General features: G+C 38.2%; 1 protein-coding gene across 6 annotated transcripts in view; it reads right to left on the bottom strand.

Annotated features, from left to right (window-relative positions):
• abcc8 (ATP-binding cassette, sub-family C (CFTR/MRP), member 8) overlaps window positions 1-16,618 on the bottom strand; it is a 225,890-nt gene that overhangs the window by 29,867 nt on the left and 179,405 nt on the right. For all 6 annotated transcript variants that reach the window (XM_072592226.1, XM_072592229.1, XM_072592230.1 and 3 more), the window contains 6 exons: window positions 15,073-15,230; window positions 6,854-6,946; window positions 4,636-4,738; window positions 1,514-1,627; window positions 505-625; window positions 273-403 (listed from right to left, as the gene is read on the bottom strand). In XM_072592226.1, the coding sequence (XP_072448327.1) occupies window positions 273-403; window positions 505-625; window positions 1,514-1,627; window positions 4,636-4,738; window positions 6,854-6,946; window positions 15,073-15,230 (720 nt within the window). The remainder of the gene's footprint in view (window positions 1-272; window positions 404-504; window positions 626-1,513; window positions 1,628-4,635; window positions 4,739-6,853; window positions 6,947-15,072; window positions 15,231-16,618) is intronic.

The following is a 16,618-nucleotide window of genomic DNA, read 5'->3' as shown; positions in this document are numbered from 1 at the left end:
CTCCAGTTCATAGATGTACTGTTTCCAATTCATGCCATTAATTAATTGCCAGTGGAAGGGATTGCATTTTCCAACCCAACTCTAATAGGACATTAGGAATAAACTTTTCTTCAGGAGACCAAACTGCTTCTGTACCATTCCTGGCAGATGCTCAGCATGGTGCTGCATGATTTTGGATTATTATTCAATATTTTGAAGGCCAATTTAAAGCAGTACTTCATCTTTCTCCGTCTGACAGCTTCATATTGGCCAAGGACAATTTCCCAACCTACCTTCTGTCCTGGGCTGATGTGAGCATTCACATTCTTTAGCACTGGTTTTAGGCTGCTGTCATACCGGACGCTGAGATTCTGAATTTTAATTTCACCCTCGTCTGGCCAGTTTGGAGGAATCTGGGAAGGTGCTATAGCAGAGTAACCAGGATGAGAAAAAAAAATGTTAGAAGTTTCCTTCATTAATTGGCTGCTTTGTTATATTTAGATTTCTTGTGAAATGAATGCTCACATAGAAGTCCCTCATAGTTTTCTGTTTCAATTTTAAGAAGACTGTTTACTCTTTGCACAGCACCTAGTTGCACTTCCATATCAGCGAGATTGCGTACCATCCAGTTTAAGTAGTTTGAAATCTGGAAAGAGACAGCAATAAAAGAAACAATTGACTATATTGCCACTCATAGCATTTAACCATGCTAAATACAGGCAGTATGAAAAGCCAAAACATAATACACTATTGATCTTCCACATGAACAAATGTAATGATACATCAATCAAATTTATAGAAAAAATATGACCTGTGGGTTCAACTTCATTAATGTTCAACATTTGCTCTACCTTGGCTTTAAATCTAGTATAAATGTCCAGGCAATTATTGATGGTAAATTTACTCTTGCAGCTGTAAAGACCTAATCTTCTTAATTTTCTCCTTTTTAGATCATGGGTCAAGAAGGGAAAAGCTGTGTGGAAGGAATTGCTGCACTTGGAAATAAAACAAATTACTGGTTCTCATTGTGAGCTGTGTTTACACTGTTGCCTTGTTCAAGTAGATGGGGAAGACGTCTAAGGTGCCACAGCATCTTAGGTGCGTGTGCAGAGCAAGCTGCAATCAGAGACAAACTGCTGATTGGTTTGTGTAATCAGGATTTGTTGTGAAGGCCAAGAGTTGTCAACATCTCTCTAAATGGCTAATGGGCAGGTTATCAGAGAGGGTGGGTACAATATAAGAACAGAGGCCTCAAGACTACAACAACAGACTTCAGGTATATTTTCAGAGGGGTTTTAACACATAAATAGTTTCTTGGATTTCTTTCACTAACTTATCAAATGTTTCCTTCTGTATCCACTCACACCCACATTCAAACTACATCTCAACTATTCAAAGGTACATTGGATTCTGCATCTTTGTGATATTAGTGTAAGTTGACTAAAACAAAACTGAGTTATTCATGTTCAAATATTATTTAAATATCTGCTAACTTCAGCAGTTAGACATGCAATGATCAATTAAATACTCTCACCATAAGTGCATAGGTAAGTCCCAGACCCACAAGTCCTGATGCAAGTCCATAATATAACGAGTTGGTAATAGAGGCCACTGCTGCAATGAGAACTACACAGGCTCCGATATACTCCTGAGAAATCGTAATAAAAACATCATTCCAGACATATAACCTTAGTGCTTGAGCAAAGCAATAATGAACGAATAGGCATGAACGTACAATGAGTAGAATTGTAAGAAAAAGTACTGAACAGATTATAGACAGCATTTTATACTGTGATGAAAAATCTAGTAAATATTCAACATTTAATTTTTGGTGGAATAATGCACTGAAGAGTTTGTAGCTATTGATAAAGGAAGCTCAACAAAGATACTTGGCCTCTGGGGCAGTAACTCATATAAAGGCATACAGTTTTTATAGCATGGAAAGAGGTCCTTCTGCTTATCAAACATCTATCTATCCTAATCCCAATTCCATTTTCCATCACTTGGTGCATCACCTTGAACGTTATTCTCATACATTAATCATCCTGTCTGAAAAGTAGCTACCTGACAAAGGAGCAGGGCTCTGAGAGCTTGTACTTCCAAATAAACCTGTTGGACTATACCTTGGCGGTGTGATTCTTAACATGGCATCCTAGTCATTATGATCATCGTACCTTTGATTATAGAGAAGGTAACTTTAATTGGCGAAAGTAGTAGTATAGTTTTATAAATTGATGTTTGGATGAGGGTGGGTCACTGTCATTTACTGCTTATCCCTGGTTGTGGATCTTCCTCTTCGATTCTTGTAGTACATGTTGAAGTATCCCTATGATTCTGTTAAGTAGCAAATTTTGACACAGTGACCATGTGCCTAAATTGGGTGTTGGCTGACTTTGAAGAGAACTTGAAGATGAATTTGTAGGGGATAGCATTTCCACACACCTATTCGACTATGATATTCCAGTGATGGACAGGAGGAATATTTAAGCTGGTGTGGGAAATACCATTCAGATACTGGTCTTGAATGTTGGTGCAGCTGTACCCATTGATGCAAGTGGAAGGTATTCTGTCACCATTCCTTGATATATTATGTGCCATTTGCAGGTCAGGCCAATAAGTAGTGTTACAGCAATATATTGTTGAAAAAAAACTTGATAGTAATCTAGAGTGTTAACTCTAAACCCCATAAACTCTCACAGTATCAAGTCAAACTTGGCCAAAGAAATACCTTGCCAATTTCCTTTTATTGCTACTCATTAGCTGATAATCAACATAGCCTTGTGTTTAACACAATGTAGAAGAAATACAATAACTCTGATGTACTTTGGATGGGATCTCAATGCCCATCACTGAAAATGGCTGTGTAAGATTATTCCTGAGCTTATTGGCTGAGTACCAAAGGATATTGCTGTCAGACAAGGCTTCCAGCAGATGGTGGAAGTCAAAGGAGGGAAGAAAGCTCACTTCAATCATCCTCAAATCAATCTGTCACAGATCCATCTAAACAGGACAGTATTGGTAGGAGTTAGCACAGCACTATCTTCGTGGAGAGACGAAGTTTCTTCTTTGAACCAAGGACACACTCCATTGTGTTGCTCTAGCATCATGGGACACTGTATCATCAATCGCAGAAAAATTGTCTTCTGCCATAGTCTAAAATCGCTTGCTGTAGGAGATCCCTTATTCTATTATCCCCCCATCAATGGGATTGAAACTGGTTCAATTCATGCACAGGTGCATACCAGGAACAGCACCAATAACCTGAAAATGAGGTGCCCACCTGGTGGCGCTACAACACAAGATTGCACACCCGCCATAGCATGGCAGTAGCATGCTATAGACAGAGCTAAGTAATTCCATAAATAATAAATCAAAGCTATAAAGTTCTGCAACAACCCAGCCATGAATGTTTGTGCTACTTTAAACAGCTAACAAGAAAAGAACTCAGAGGGCTGTAGAGGCTGGTCATTAATTATCTGCAAGGCTGAGATAGACAGATGTTTAATTATTAAGGGATTTCAATATTATAGGGTAAAGGCAGGAAAGCGGAGTTGAGGACTATCAGATTAGCCATGATCTCACTGAATGGTAGAGCAGAATCAAAAGGGCTAAATGACCTACTTCTGCTCCTATATCTTATGCTCTCATGGTCTTGGGTCTAATCACATACACATGACATTCATTGGCATTGCGATCATTGAATTCCCAGCTATAAACAGACTCTGAGTCATCACTGACCAGAGCGCTTAACTGTTCTGCTCAGATATATACTTTGGCCAGGTATTCTGCAGCAAGTGCCCAATTTCCTGACTACCAAATGTCGCTCCACCATCTACAAGTCACAAGTCAGGAATGTGATGAGTTACTCTCAATCAGCTTGGATTGATACAATTCAACCAATATTCAAACAGTTTCACACTCTCCAAGACAATGCAGCCCAATTGTATAGTCCACCATTTACCACCTTAAATATACTGTTCCTCCACCATATGGGCATCATGACTGCTAGATCTTTGTACAACATGAATTGCAGCACCTCACCAAGGCTTCTTCATCAGTACCTTCCAAAATGTGATTTCTGCCACATGGGCATGGGAATACAACCTCCATTTGAGAAAAAGCACTGCATTCCACTTTGGTGATACATCACTGATTCCATCTATAGATATAGAATCATGCTTTCAGTTTGGAAACTGTAGTAAACAGTATGTGGACAGAAGAATAAAAATTTGAAAATCAAATATATTTCTGTTTATGAAATAACCGAGAAATTCAACTGAATTGGGCATATTCCCACTTGATCTGATGTCAGATTGTGCTGATAGATTGCACTTTTCAGGCAGTCTCACTGTTTCTATTTAGATCAAGATCAGGATCAACTGCAAGAGTTATATATTCAATATGCCTTTGGTTACAATCTTGGAGGTGAGTGGCAGAATAACAATATGATTGGACAAGGCTTTGGCAGCTTGAAGTAAATGGTCAAGGAAAAATAACTATCTCATTAAGTTCTTTTGAAATACAGGTCTGTGATGATGAACTTTTTTTTGGAAAACTATAGTGCATGTACTAAGTAGCTCAAATTCTAAGTCCATCAAGTGCGGAAAAAAAGGAGTCAATGATAATAATTAAAAATGGAGAAACTGAAAGCTTTACCATACGAACTTCTAGCCAGCGATTGGCAGCTGTGAGGAACAAGGAGGCAATGTTGTTAGTGTCGGTGAGCTCCAGCAGTTGCTGCCTAAAGCGATTTTCTTCCCTGAAAATATAGAGTTCATTGATAGAAGGTTTATTAAGTACATGTCTGATGACAATGAGGAGAAAATAAACAAACATTTTTCCCTCAGTCCTCATTCATCAACTGGAATAATTTATTCAGAATCTACATTCAGTCCAGAAATACTATTCTAGCTGTCAATAATTTTAACATGCAGCATGCTATGTCAGTGTTTTTTTCTGCAAAGCATAAATTCCAGGTTCCATTCTTGACCTGTGCTGAGTTAGTTAAGCTCAGTGTACAACAGAATTGCTTGAATTAACATCAGTACCTAAATTGTTACAATTACAAATTGGAGGTCTAGGTGGTAGCTAATTTGCCTTGATAGAAAACTCATGTGATTCACATTGCCCTGGTGATGAATGTTGAGTGGAATACCATAAAAAATCATTATAGTTTCAGGTTACAGATTTTTGGATCATCTATGTCTAAGCAGTATCAGCTATTACATCTTATTGAATGGCAGAGAGGGCTCAATGGGATGAATAGTTTATTCATCCTTTTTCATGTGAGATTTTTGTCATTTCATGTTTCTTGGATTATTTGGCACCTAGATATGAACTAACAGGTAGTCTCCAGTTTAATAGTCCAACACAGGATTATAAAACATCACCATAATCTATCTGCACTGTCTCAGAGTTCACAAAGTATCATCCTTTACATCAGTTTTTACATCCTTCAATTTATCAATATTATGCTACAAAACAGATTTTGTTTTTCACCAGAAGGGCTGTCAAGTAACAATCCATCCTAAGCCTACTTTCTACCTCTAGGTCCAGCACAAACATAAGAGGGTAAATGACCCTCCTCTCATTTATCTCTCCACCCTTCAGGCTCTCTGCCTGTATTCCTGATGAAGGGCTTTTCCCCGAAACGTCGATTTTACTGCTCCTCGGATGCTGCCTGAACTGCTGTGTTTTTCCAGCACCATTCTAATCTAGACTCTGGTTTCCAACATCTGCAGTCATTGTTTATACAATAGGGTATTTGGCCTTCATCTATGCTGTACATTTCAATTACTTTGTTCTACTATGGTAATTTCATTAAATGTCAAGTACAGTTGGTTGAACTCTTTTGTTAGACATGATGATTATTGTGACTTCTGAAACCACTTGCAGTTCCTCCTCTTCTTCCTCCGATAAATATCTGAAAAATAATGGGGACCCATTGGGATTCCATTTTGCAGCCTTTGAAAAATTTAGGTCAAAACCTCCAGGCTCAAAATATACTCCAAGAAGACAGAGGGCCAGAATGACAGACATTGAGGAAATTATATTAAGAAGAGTTCCCCATGAAACAACTTGGGTAGTTAGCCTTCAAGACTTCATTTGCATCTTTAATTGCTGGTCATTTGGTAAGGTATTACCTTTCAATATTTTGTAGCAACCTGTTCAGAGATGTTATTACACACGTCTGGAGCAAGTTGGACTTGAACCCAGGCCTTCTAGTCAGAGGTAAGGACACTCCCACTGAATCACAAGAACCTCCAGTAGTATGCATTATACTGAAACTACTGTAGAAGGATGGAGTTCAGGGAAGAGATTTTGAATTTAGGATGGGAGAGGTTATTCAATCCTAAAACTATAATTTGTATACTTAGACTGCTAATTAATGCTACAATTTAGGTGTAAGCTAATTTGGATACACTACCCGTGGTGTGAAAGGCTGGTAGGATGGGATTCAGTTTCAACTACTAGCCGTGTACATAAACATTGTTATAATTATGTTCTTCTTGATATGATAAATTTCAAGACCATTTAATGAGGTACATCACATCATTCATTACCATTGGGACTTACACCAACTTTTGAACAATAGTGCTGGAGGATAACTGCCAAAAATAGACTGTTATAATATTTGTCACAGTTCACAGTAGTAGATTTTACAAGAAGTGATATCATTCATTTTGCTTAAATTGTTAAGCTGGTTGTATACCATTAATTCACTACATAATATCACATTCCTTCTCAATGAGTCATTACCTGGATGTCACTGTGGAGAGTTCCTTGAAGAAGTAACAAGGTGCAGCAAGAAAGCACGGTACATAACAAATTTTAATGGAATCAGAATGCCATTTTAACCCGAATTAATATTTACCTCAAGGCTCGTATTGTGGTTAATCCCTCCACAGTTTCAGAAAAATGGGACAACAGGGGAAGTTGTGTGCTGTCATCTAATTGCTGGAGGTCTCTGCAGTAAGTAGGAGAATGATGAGCATTCTAATGCATGTTAAAGATTTTATCATATATCTTCTAATTCAGCTGTATTGGAACAAATTCTAATAAATATTTTCTCGTGATGAATCCTCAAGTGCAATAAGGCTGTCAGTTACAAGCTTGACAATCTGAATTATCACAGTGTGAAAATTTCACGTGCAGGATTGATATTTTCAGATCAACCTGTTCAGAGATGTTATGGCACATCTGTCAAGCAGGTGAGACTTGGAACTGGGCCTCCTAGCTCAGAACCCATTCATAGACAAGAAAAATATATTTGATGTTTTTCAATTAATTAGGAAACATGCAACCATTTATCAGTGATAATAATATACATTAGATACAAGTTTCTTACAACTACTGCAGTAAAGGATTCTGCTATTTCCCTTTGTGAATTCTTAAAAATACAATAAGTACCCTAGTAGTTGGGCTCTATTTTGTGAAGCTTTCACTTCAGGAAGGATCTATAGTCATTAGAACTTCAAACATGAGTGGTTTTTGGAACAGAGCACGTTAAGAAATGACGGTAAAAATATTTTCAAGCCAGTGAGAAATTTTGATAGACCATGAGGAGAAAAGTATTAAATTTTAATAGGTTTAAAAAGAAATTTGAGGGTACTTCATGTACTATGAGTGAATCTCACTTTGTGCCACTTTGAAAACTCTCATTATAGGATTTAAGCATTAAAGTTGCAGAACAATGCACACATAAGACAAGAGATTAGTGTGAACAAGTTTGTCAATGTCCCCCAAGAAAAAGACAGACAGAGGTGGTAATAGAAACTATTTACAAATATAGAGTCATAGAACTGTACAGCATGGGATCAAACCCTTCAGTCCAACTTGTCCATGGTGACCAAATATCCTAAATTAATTAAGTCCATTTGCCAGCATTTGGCCCATATCTCTCTAATTCCTTCCTATTCATATACTCATCCAGATGCCTGTTATAATTGTACCAGCCTCCACCACTTCCTCCAGCAGCTCATTCTATACATGCACCACCCTCTGCGAGAAAAAGTTGCCCCTTAGGTCCCCCTCCCCTCTCACCATAAACTTATGCCCTCTAGTTTTGGACTCCCCTATCCTGGAGAAAAGACCTTGACAATTCACCCTATTTATGCCCCTCATGATTTTATAAACTTCTATAAGTAATGTGCAAACTCTGCACAGTGATCTGAGGATGCAATCAAGCCCAGGACCCTATCACTGTGAGGCAGCAGTACTAACCACTGAGTTATTGTGCCACCCAAAGTAAATGCTAAAAAAATTAGTGTAGAGTTGAACCTTTTAGAACTTTCATAACAAATCTATGTTTGATGAATTAAAACTGCATTAAAAATGTTATTGAATGTATTTGGTGCAGTTGGCTAGATTTTGTTCACTTTTGAACTTTGAATCACACCCAACCATAATGAGGAGATAAAAGCTCTCAGTTCCAGCATCAAATGAGTTTGAGTAGAATGATAGAAATATACACCACAGGAGACCATTAGCCCATCACACCTGTTTCAGCTCTTTGATAAAGCAGACTTACTTCCAAATTGCCATTTTTGTAGAAACTGTGCCAATTCAACTTCTTTTATATTAATCAATGGAATCAGTTCCCAACTCTTTTTCAGGTAAATGTTCCAGATGAAATAAAAAAAATGTGATTTAAAAAAATCTCTTGATCTCCTTGCTAGATCTTATGTTACTGATTTTAAATCTATGATCTGTGATCATTGGTTCAGCCGCTTTTAGAATACGGTGTAGAGTTCTGGTCGCCACATTACCAAAAGGATGTGGACGCTTTGGAGAGGGTGCAGAGAAGGTTTATGAGAATGTTGCCTGGTATGGAAGGTGCTAGCTATGAAGAAAGGTTGAGTAGGTTAGGTTTATTTTCATTAGAAAAAAGGAGATGGGGGGGAGGGGAATCCTGATTGAGGTTTACAAAATCATGAAGGGTATAGACAGGGTGGATAGAGACAAGCCTTTTCCCAGGGTGAAGGATTCAGTAACGAGAGGTCACGCTTTCAAGGTGAGAGTTGAAAAGTTTAAGGGGGATACATGCAGCAAGTACTTCACACAGAGGGTGGTGGGTGTTTGGAACGTGTTGCCAGCAGAGGTAGTAGAGGCAGGCACGGTAGATTCATTTAAGATGCATCTGGATAAATGCATGAGTAGGTGGGGAGCAGAGGGATACAGATGCTTAGGAATTGACCGACAGGTTTAGACAGTACATTTGGATCGACTCAGGCTTGGAGAGCCGAAGGGCTGGTTCCTGGGCTGTAAATTTTCTTTGTTCTTTGTTATTGATACACTCCTCAGAGACAGAGCAGCTTTTCTCCTCATGATCTACCAAAATTTCTCACTATCTTCAAAGTATTGCTGCCACCACCTCTTAACCTTTTCTATTCCAGAAGCAGAAACACTGGCATCTCCAACCTCTCCTCTGATCCTTGGTAACAGCATATATACAGTTCTACATAACTAAAAAAAACTTTCCTGGAATGAATAGTTCCCAATACTCTAAGAGACTTAACCAATTTAGTAATTTGTTAATTTTTTTGTTTTTATATTTTATTCTACTATTTATAAAAAGTAAGTAGCTTTTTTTAAACTTCAGGGTTATATGGATATCATTTACACTTTTCAAAAGTGTGCCATTTATAGTAAACTCTCTCTCCATTTTAGTTTTACCAATGTTCACTATTTACATTTGTATACTTTGGATTCCATCTGCTATACTACAGGTTTTATACTGTCATGTCTAAAAAGCCCGAAGAGGTCTTAAATTGTTTATATTTCGGAAAACATATTCTCTTGTTTTTTTCCTTAATGAACTCTTGCAGGTTTTAAAATAGCTACCAACCACAGAATCTGCTTCCCAAAAACTTAGAGGACTAAAACTAACTTAATACTCTCTGGGACTGTCACATCTTGGGCAGTGCAAAATCTTTCTAGTCAAACTCACAAAGGAGCAACGAGTAGTCTGTATCCTCCAGTTGGGTTTTGTTTGAAATAAAACTGCACTGCACAAAATTAGAAATCACAACCCTAGAGATTGCCCTTGTAGTTCCACAAGAATCTCCCAAAACTAGATTGGTTTGATCAGATGCATCAAAGCTACCTCGTTCACTGAAGTGACTCATCCAGGAATTCTGGTAATGTGACTGCATCACTTTTGAATAGTTTTAATTATACAGCTTGGAGGTCTTTCCTCAGTCTGTTTGTATCTTCAGAGCAGAAACAAGAGGAGTAGCTCCAGTCTTTGATAACAGTCCACCTCTAGTCTCAAGTTCTTTTGAAATCCTGATTTCTGGGAAGAATTCTGTATCTTACCTGAAATGTGAACTAATTCTCAGTCACAAAAGTATGTTTTAATATATATATATTCTATAAGAAGTATTATTTGTTTTCCTAATGAATCTGTTCAATGATATTATTAAACACTTCTGAAGCAGGCGGGACATAAACCAATGTCTCCTGGCTCAGAGGTAGAACACTATCACAGTGCCACAAGAGCAATCTCAACAGAAATTGAACTTTTAAGTTTCTTTTTAAAAATGTAACTTATTTTTTATATTAAATATGTTCAGAAATATTATTATATATGTCGGGAAGGTAGGATTTGAACCGGGCATTTCGGTTCAGGACAGGACACTACCACTGTGCCATAAGAGGTCCCTCAACAGGAATGATTATCTTTTAACTTTTAAAAAAAAACCATTTATATAATCAACTTGTTCAGGGATGTTATTATACACTTCTGGAGCAGGTGGGATTTGAATGCAGTCCTCTCAGTCCAGGGGCAGGAACACTACCCTAGCACCACAAGAGGGCCCCCAACAGGAATTATTTTGCTGCATCTTCAACTACGTTCATCTGTGTCTGATATCTACATAAAGGAGTTTTTGCTAGACCAGGCAAGTGCAAAAATCACTGCATATTAACTTTTTGGTCTAAGTTGTTAGAAGTAAACTTTCCAGATGATAGCTTTTTCATTTTAAATTTTCAAACAAATTTTTTTGTAGTCATCTTCCTTTGTGCATAACAGAAATAATTTTTATTCTTATGCTCTTGAGGTTTTGAGAAACGGCAGTGGTGCATTTTCCCAAAACCAGTTTGTGAAGTCCAATTTTAATGATGAATTACCGCAAATATAGTAGGACGTAATTTGTAATTGTAAATTTTTTCCTGGTCTTTTTCCTATGCTCTTCTTTCGATGTTTGTATTAATGTCAGTCACAATAACTAGCTCTGTGTTTTGATTTTTTTAATAAAGCCTAATTTGTATTAGCATTAAAATATTTGCGATTGTTCATCATTAAAATTGGACTTCACAAACTGGTTTTGGGAAAATGCACCACTGCCTTTTTCAAAACGTCAAGAGAATAAGAATAGAAAATATTTCTGTTATGCAGAGAGATGGGCGACTATATAAAAAAAATTTGAAAAATTAAAATGAAAAAACTAGCATCTGAAAATTTTATTACTGTGATTCCTACATCAATAACTTATACTTATTAAATATTTAACATAGTCAAATAATCTAAAATTTATCAATTAAAAAAGTTTTAAAAACATTGACATTGAGATGGAGCCATAGTAGGAGGTCTCAGGGAAAGACTGATCAATTGCTGGATCAAAGAGGTAGATTTTTAAGAGCAATATAGAGCAAGGCTGAGAGATTCAGGGACAAATTCAGAACTTAGGGCCAAGGTAACTGAAAGTACCACTAATAATTGAGGAGTGATTAAAATAAGAAGAAGTGTTCAAGAGGCTAAAATTGGATTAGGATATAACTGAGGCAGAAGATTTTTGGATAACTTGGAGATGCTGGTGTTGGACTGGGGTTTACAAAGTTAATAATCACACAACACCCCAGGTTATAGTCCAACACATTTAATTGGAAGCACTAGCTTTCGGAGTGCTGCTCCTTCATCAGGTGGTTGTGGAATATATAATTGTAAGGCACAGAGTAAGTCTCTCATCTGTTAGAATGACAATGTTAGTTTCACTTCTTTCATATGTAAATCACAAAACATTTTTTTTTAAAGTTACATTCTCAGGTTAACATTAACAACAAAAGCCAGATAATATGTTGAAGATGTTAGCCTCCGTGTGCTGTTGGCTGTGCCATAATGTTTAGAATGATTCTAATCTAAAAAAAGAGTTAACAGAGTCTTACATGGATTCATGCATTTTTTGAGCAAGGTACAATGTAACTCTGCAAGTACAAATTCACCCCACAAACGTATGTGTGTGCGTGTGCGTGATAGAGTCATAGAGATGTACAGCATGGAAACAGATCCTTCGGTCCAACCCGTCCATGCTGCCAGAAATCCCAACCCAATCTAGTCCCACTTGCCAGCGCCTGGCCCATATCCCTCCAAACCCTTCCTATTCATATACCCATCCAAATGCCCCTTAAATGTTGCAATTGTACCAGCCTCCACCACATCGTCTGGCAGCTCATTCCATACACGTACCACCCTCTGCGTGAAAAGGTTGCTCCGTAGGTCTCTTTTATATCTTTCTCCTCTCACCCTAAACCTATGCCCTCTAGTTCTGGACTCCCTGACCCCAGGGAAAAAGACTTTATCTATTTATCCTATCCATACCCCTCAATTTTGTAAACCTCTATAAGGTCCCCCTTCAGCCTCTGACGCTCCAGGGAAAACAGCCCCAGCCTATTCAGCCGCTCCCTGCAGTCAGATCCTCCAACCCTGGCAACATCCTTGTAAATCTTTTCTGAACCCTTTCAAGTTTCACATCTTTCCAATAGGAAGGAGATCAGAATTGCATGCAATATTCCAACAGTGGCCTAACCAATGTCCTGTACAGCTGCAACATGACCTCCCAACTCCTGTACTCAATACTCTGACCAACAAAGGAAAGCATACCAAACGCCTTCTTCACTATCCTATCTACCTGTGAGTGTCTGTGAGAGAGAGTGCATATGTGTGTGAGTGTAAAGGGGTCTATGTCTGTAAGGGGGTGCATGTGACAATGTGGGAGTGTGTGTGTCTGTAGGAGTGTGTGTCTGTATGTGTGTGTGTGTGTGTGTGTGTGTGTGTGTGTGTGTGTGTGTATCTGTGTGTGTGTGGGGTGGGGGGGTTGTGCGGGTCTGTGAGAGAGAGTGTACATGTGTACTGAGCAGAGGCTATGGCAACAGATGAATGGGCACCACACAACAATCAACAGACAGGAGTGTTCCCTCCCAGTTGGAGAACACTTCAGCAGTCCAGGACATTTGACCTTGGACTTTCGGGTGACTATCCTCCAAGGTGGACTTCTGGACAGGCAGCAGTGAAAAGTGGCTGAGCCAAGGCTGATAGCTAAGTTCGGCACCCATTGGGAGGTCCTCAACTGAGACCTTGGGTTCATGTAACACTACAGCTGACCATCATTGCACTACACACACATACACAGGCACTTCTACACAGACATACTCCTATACACAGACACTCTCACACACTCCTACAGACACACACTCCCACAGGCACCCTCTCACAGACTTAGACCTCTTTACACTCACACATATACACTCTCTCACAGACACTCAACCCCCCACCCCAGACACACACAAACCCACATGCACACATGAACACTAGTACTTGCTCTTGCAGAGTTGCATTGTACTTTGCTCAAAAACTGCATGAATCCATGTAAGTTTCTGTTAATTCATTTTTTAGATTAGAATCAGTCTAAACATTACGGCACAGATAACAGCACACAGAGGGCTAACACTTTCAACACATTATCTGGGCTGACACCAATTGTCAATGTTAACCTGAGAATGTAACTTTTAAAAAAGTTTTGTGAGTTACGTATGAAAGAAGTGAAACCAACATGGCTATTCTAACAGACTTAAGCAATCAAGGTATTTTTCAATGTATAATTTCAGTTACATCACAGTGTAAATGTTTGCTTTAAATTCTGTGTCTTACAATTGTGTCCTCCACAACCATCTGATGAAGGAGCAGTGCTCTGAAAGCTAGTGCTTCCAATTAAACCTGTTGGACTATAACCTGGTGTTGTGTGATTTTTAACTTTGCATACCCCAGTGCAACACTGGCATCTCCAAACCATGACTAGGGATGAAAATATTTAATGGAGAAGGGACTTTGTGGTGAGTAACAATGACAATGTTTTCAACCTTTCTCACATTCTTGTTGGAAGAAATCTCTGATCATCCTTGAGCAGATGTCAAACCAGCAATATGACAAATCGGAAACAATGGAGGGGTTCATCCATGTGATGATGAGATAGAGTATCCTCAACATACACGTGGAATCTGATGCTATATTTTTGCATGATATTTCTAAGGACTAGCATGAGCTGAGGATTGGAAAGGGCCATGATTAGATCCTTGGGCAACTCCAGAGTTAAATGGAACAAGAGTGGAAAAAGTCATTGCGGATAATTTTCTTGTAATAATTAAATTCATAAAGTCAAACCAAGCTAAGATAGTTCCACCCACCTGGATGATGGAGCAGACCTTTTGGGGGTGTTAACTGTATATTACTTTATGCAGGTTATGTGTATTAACTAGGAACTTACATGAACAACTGCAGAAAGACATAGTATAAAACAATTGTTTTTCCATTAAAATGTTTGTAACTAATTAAATCAAAAATTTGTTAAGATTAACTTTAGTTATATTCTTCACCAGCTGGGTTCTGGGATTAAAACAAAAGTAAATTGTTGTGGCCAATTGTGTTGTGTTAAAGGTAGAAAATAGGTCCAGAAGGATGTTAAAGGACTGCTTACAGTCACAAAGATCCAACTTGTCTTAATACAATTAACAGTGATCTGCACTCAGTTGGTCATCTCACTCAAAGACCATAAAGGGTCTCATTTTAGAAATTGCACACTAGTTCAATCAAAATTTCTCTTTAGTTGCTGAGGCTACATTTACTGCAGATTATTGCAATAGATTTTTGGGAACTTTGCTCCGCATTTCACTAATCTTCACCCTACCCACGACAGATGGCTAACACAGGAGTTTCAGTTTCCCAGTGGCATTAGGTTTCTCCTTGACATTATCAACAGGCTGGTTCTGTAATTTTAACTCCCTAATCAACAGCATATTCAGTTCCTGGTGGGAAGTTACCTGGATGCTACTCTGAAGTATTTCTGAATGAAGTAATAAGCCACAGCGAGAGGAACTAAGGCAATAAGGAATACAGGGGTCACATACGAGATCACAGCCAAGGCAGAGACACATAGAAGAGTTGATCGACTGAGACACTCCAGAGTGGCAGGAATGTGCTGAAAATAAACACATCAAAGCATCAAATCATTCAAAATTAATTAAATAACATTAAAATAAAATTAGAATTTCATAATCAGCCCCCATTCTTCAAATCTATTGAACAAAACAAATCATCATTTAAACAGTTATTTTACTACGAGTGAGAATTCAAGAATTTGACAGTGTCAAGGAGGTGAACATATGCTGTTGCAGGTGAAAGGGTTTCTCTGCCAACATCAGATTAGCTTTCTCAAAGTTTATAGCTTCATTTACTCGAATCTATAGCAGCTCTCCATTGACATTACAAGTATTCAACACTTATCAAAAATATTTGAGAAACAAACTTCAAGAGAAAGTTAATAACACAGATTACCAGCAGTCCCTGGGGTTTGAACAGTTTCTGTTCTGGAGTCTGTTCGCAAGTCGATTTGTATGTAAGTCAGAACACATTGCAGGCTAATGTAAGTCTTTTGTAAGTATGAGGAAATATTCATGTTACATTTTTAGAATTAAAATTAATACACCTTTGTTTGGGATTGCATTTATAAGTCGGATGCTCATAAGTCAGAGACCCCTGTATATAAAGACAGCCAGCAAACAAGGGATTTCTCATGAGGCGACAAATGGTGTAATGAGAAGATTGCAATTGACCTTGCATATATAGATTTATAAAAGGCATTTGTTTCATTTATTATGTTACTGGTAAAATTAAAGTCCAAGAGATACAGAGGACAGTAACAGCAGGGATACAAAATTAGTTAAGGGATAGATACAGACAGATGTGATGAATGGCCTTTCATTATACTGGAGGTAGGCATGCAGAGTCAGCCTTGAAGGCTCAGTATTCAGACCATTGCTGTTTTCGATAGACATGAGTGAATTTGACTTGGTGGTATTGGGCACAGTCTAAAAATTTGAACAGGACTTAAAATGTGCAAGTGTAATACACAGTAAGGAAGAGGACAAAAGTGGAGGAATGGCTGACACATGACACATGAATTCTGTGTGAAATGACATTATCAGAAGAATAAGGAGAGACAATACAATCAAAAGACTGGGGAGGAACAAGAACAGAGAGACATCTCAAATGTTGTATACAAATTATTGAAGATTAACAAAATAGTTAAAGGAAATTTTGTAAAAAGCTGGAACTTAAAATAAACCTACAGTAAACACTACTTCTTATAAAGTGGATGTATTGTGTCTTGTTATGGAATCAATCCTTTACAGAGAATATGAAGGCTGTGTCCTACCTGCCAACCTTCCTTCCCACCTATCTGTTCCACCCTCCTCTCTGACCTATCACCTTCATCCCCACCTCCATCCAGCTATTGTACTCTTTGCTACCTTCTTCCCAGCCCCACCCGCCTCCTATTTATCTCTCCACACTGGAGGCTCCCTGCCT

The sequence above is a fragment of the Chiloscyllium punctatum genome, chromosome 22, assembly GCF_047496795.1.
Source record: "Chiloscyllium punctatum isolate Juve2018m chromosome 22, sChiPun1.3, whole genome shotgun sequence".
In the NCBI taxonomy this organism is placed as follows: domain Eukaryota; kingdom Metazoa; phylum Chordata; class Chondrichthyes; order Orectolobiformes; family Hemiscylliidae; genus Chiloscyllium; species Chiloscyllium punctatum.
This window is presented reverse-complemented; position numbering and strand designations above follow the sequence as displayed.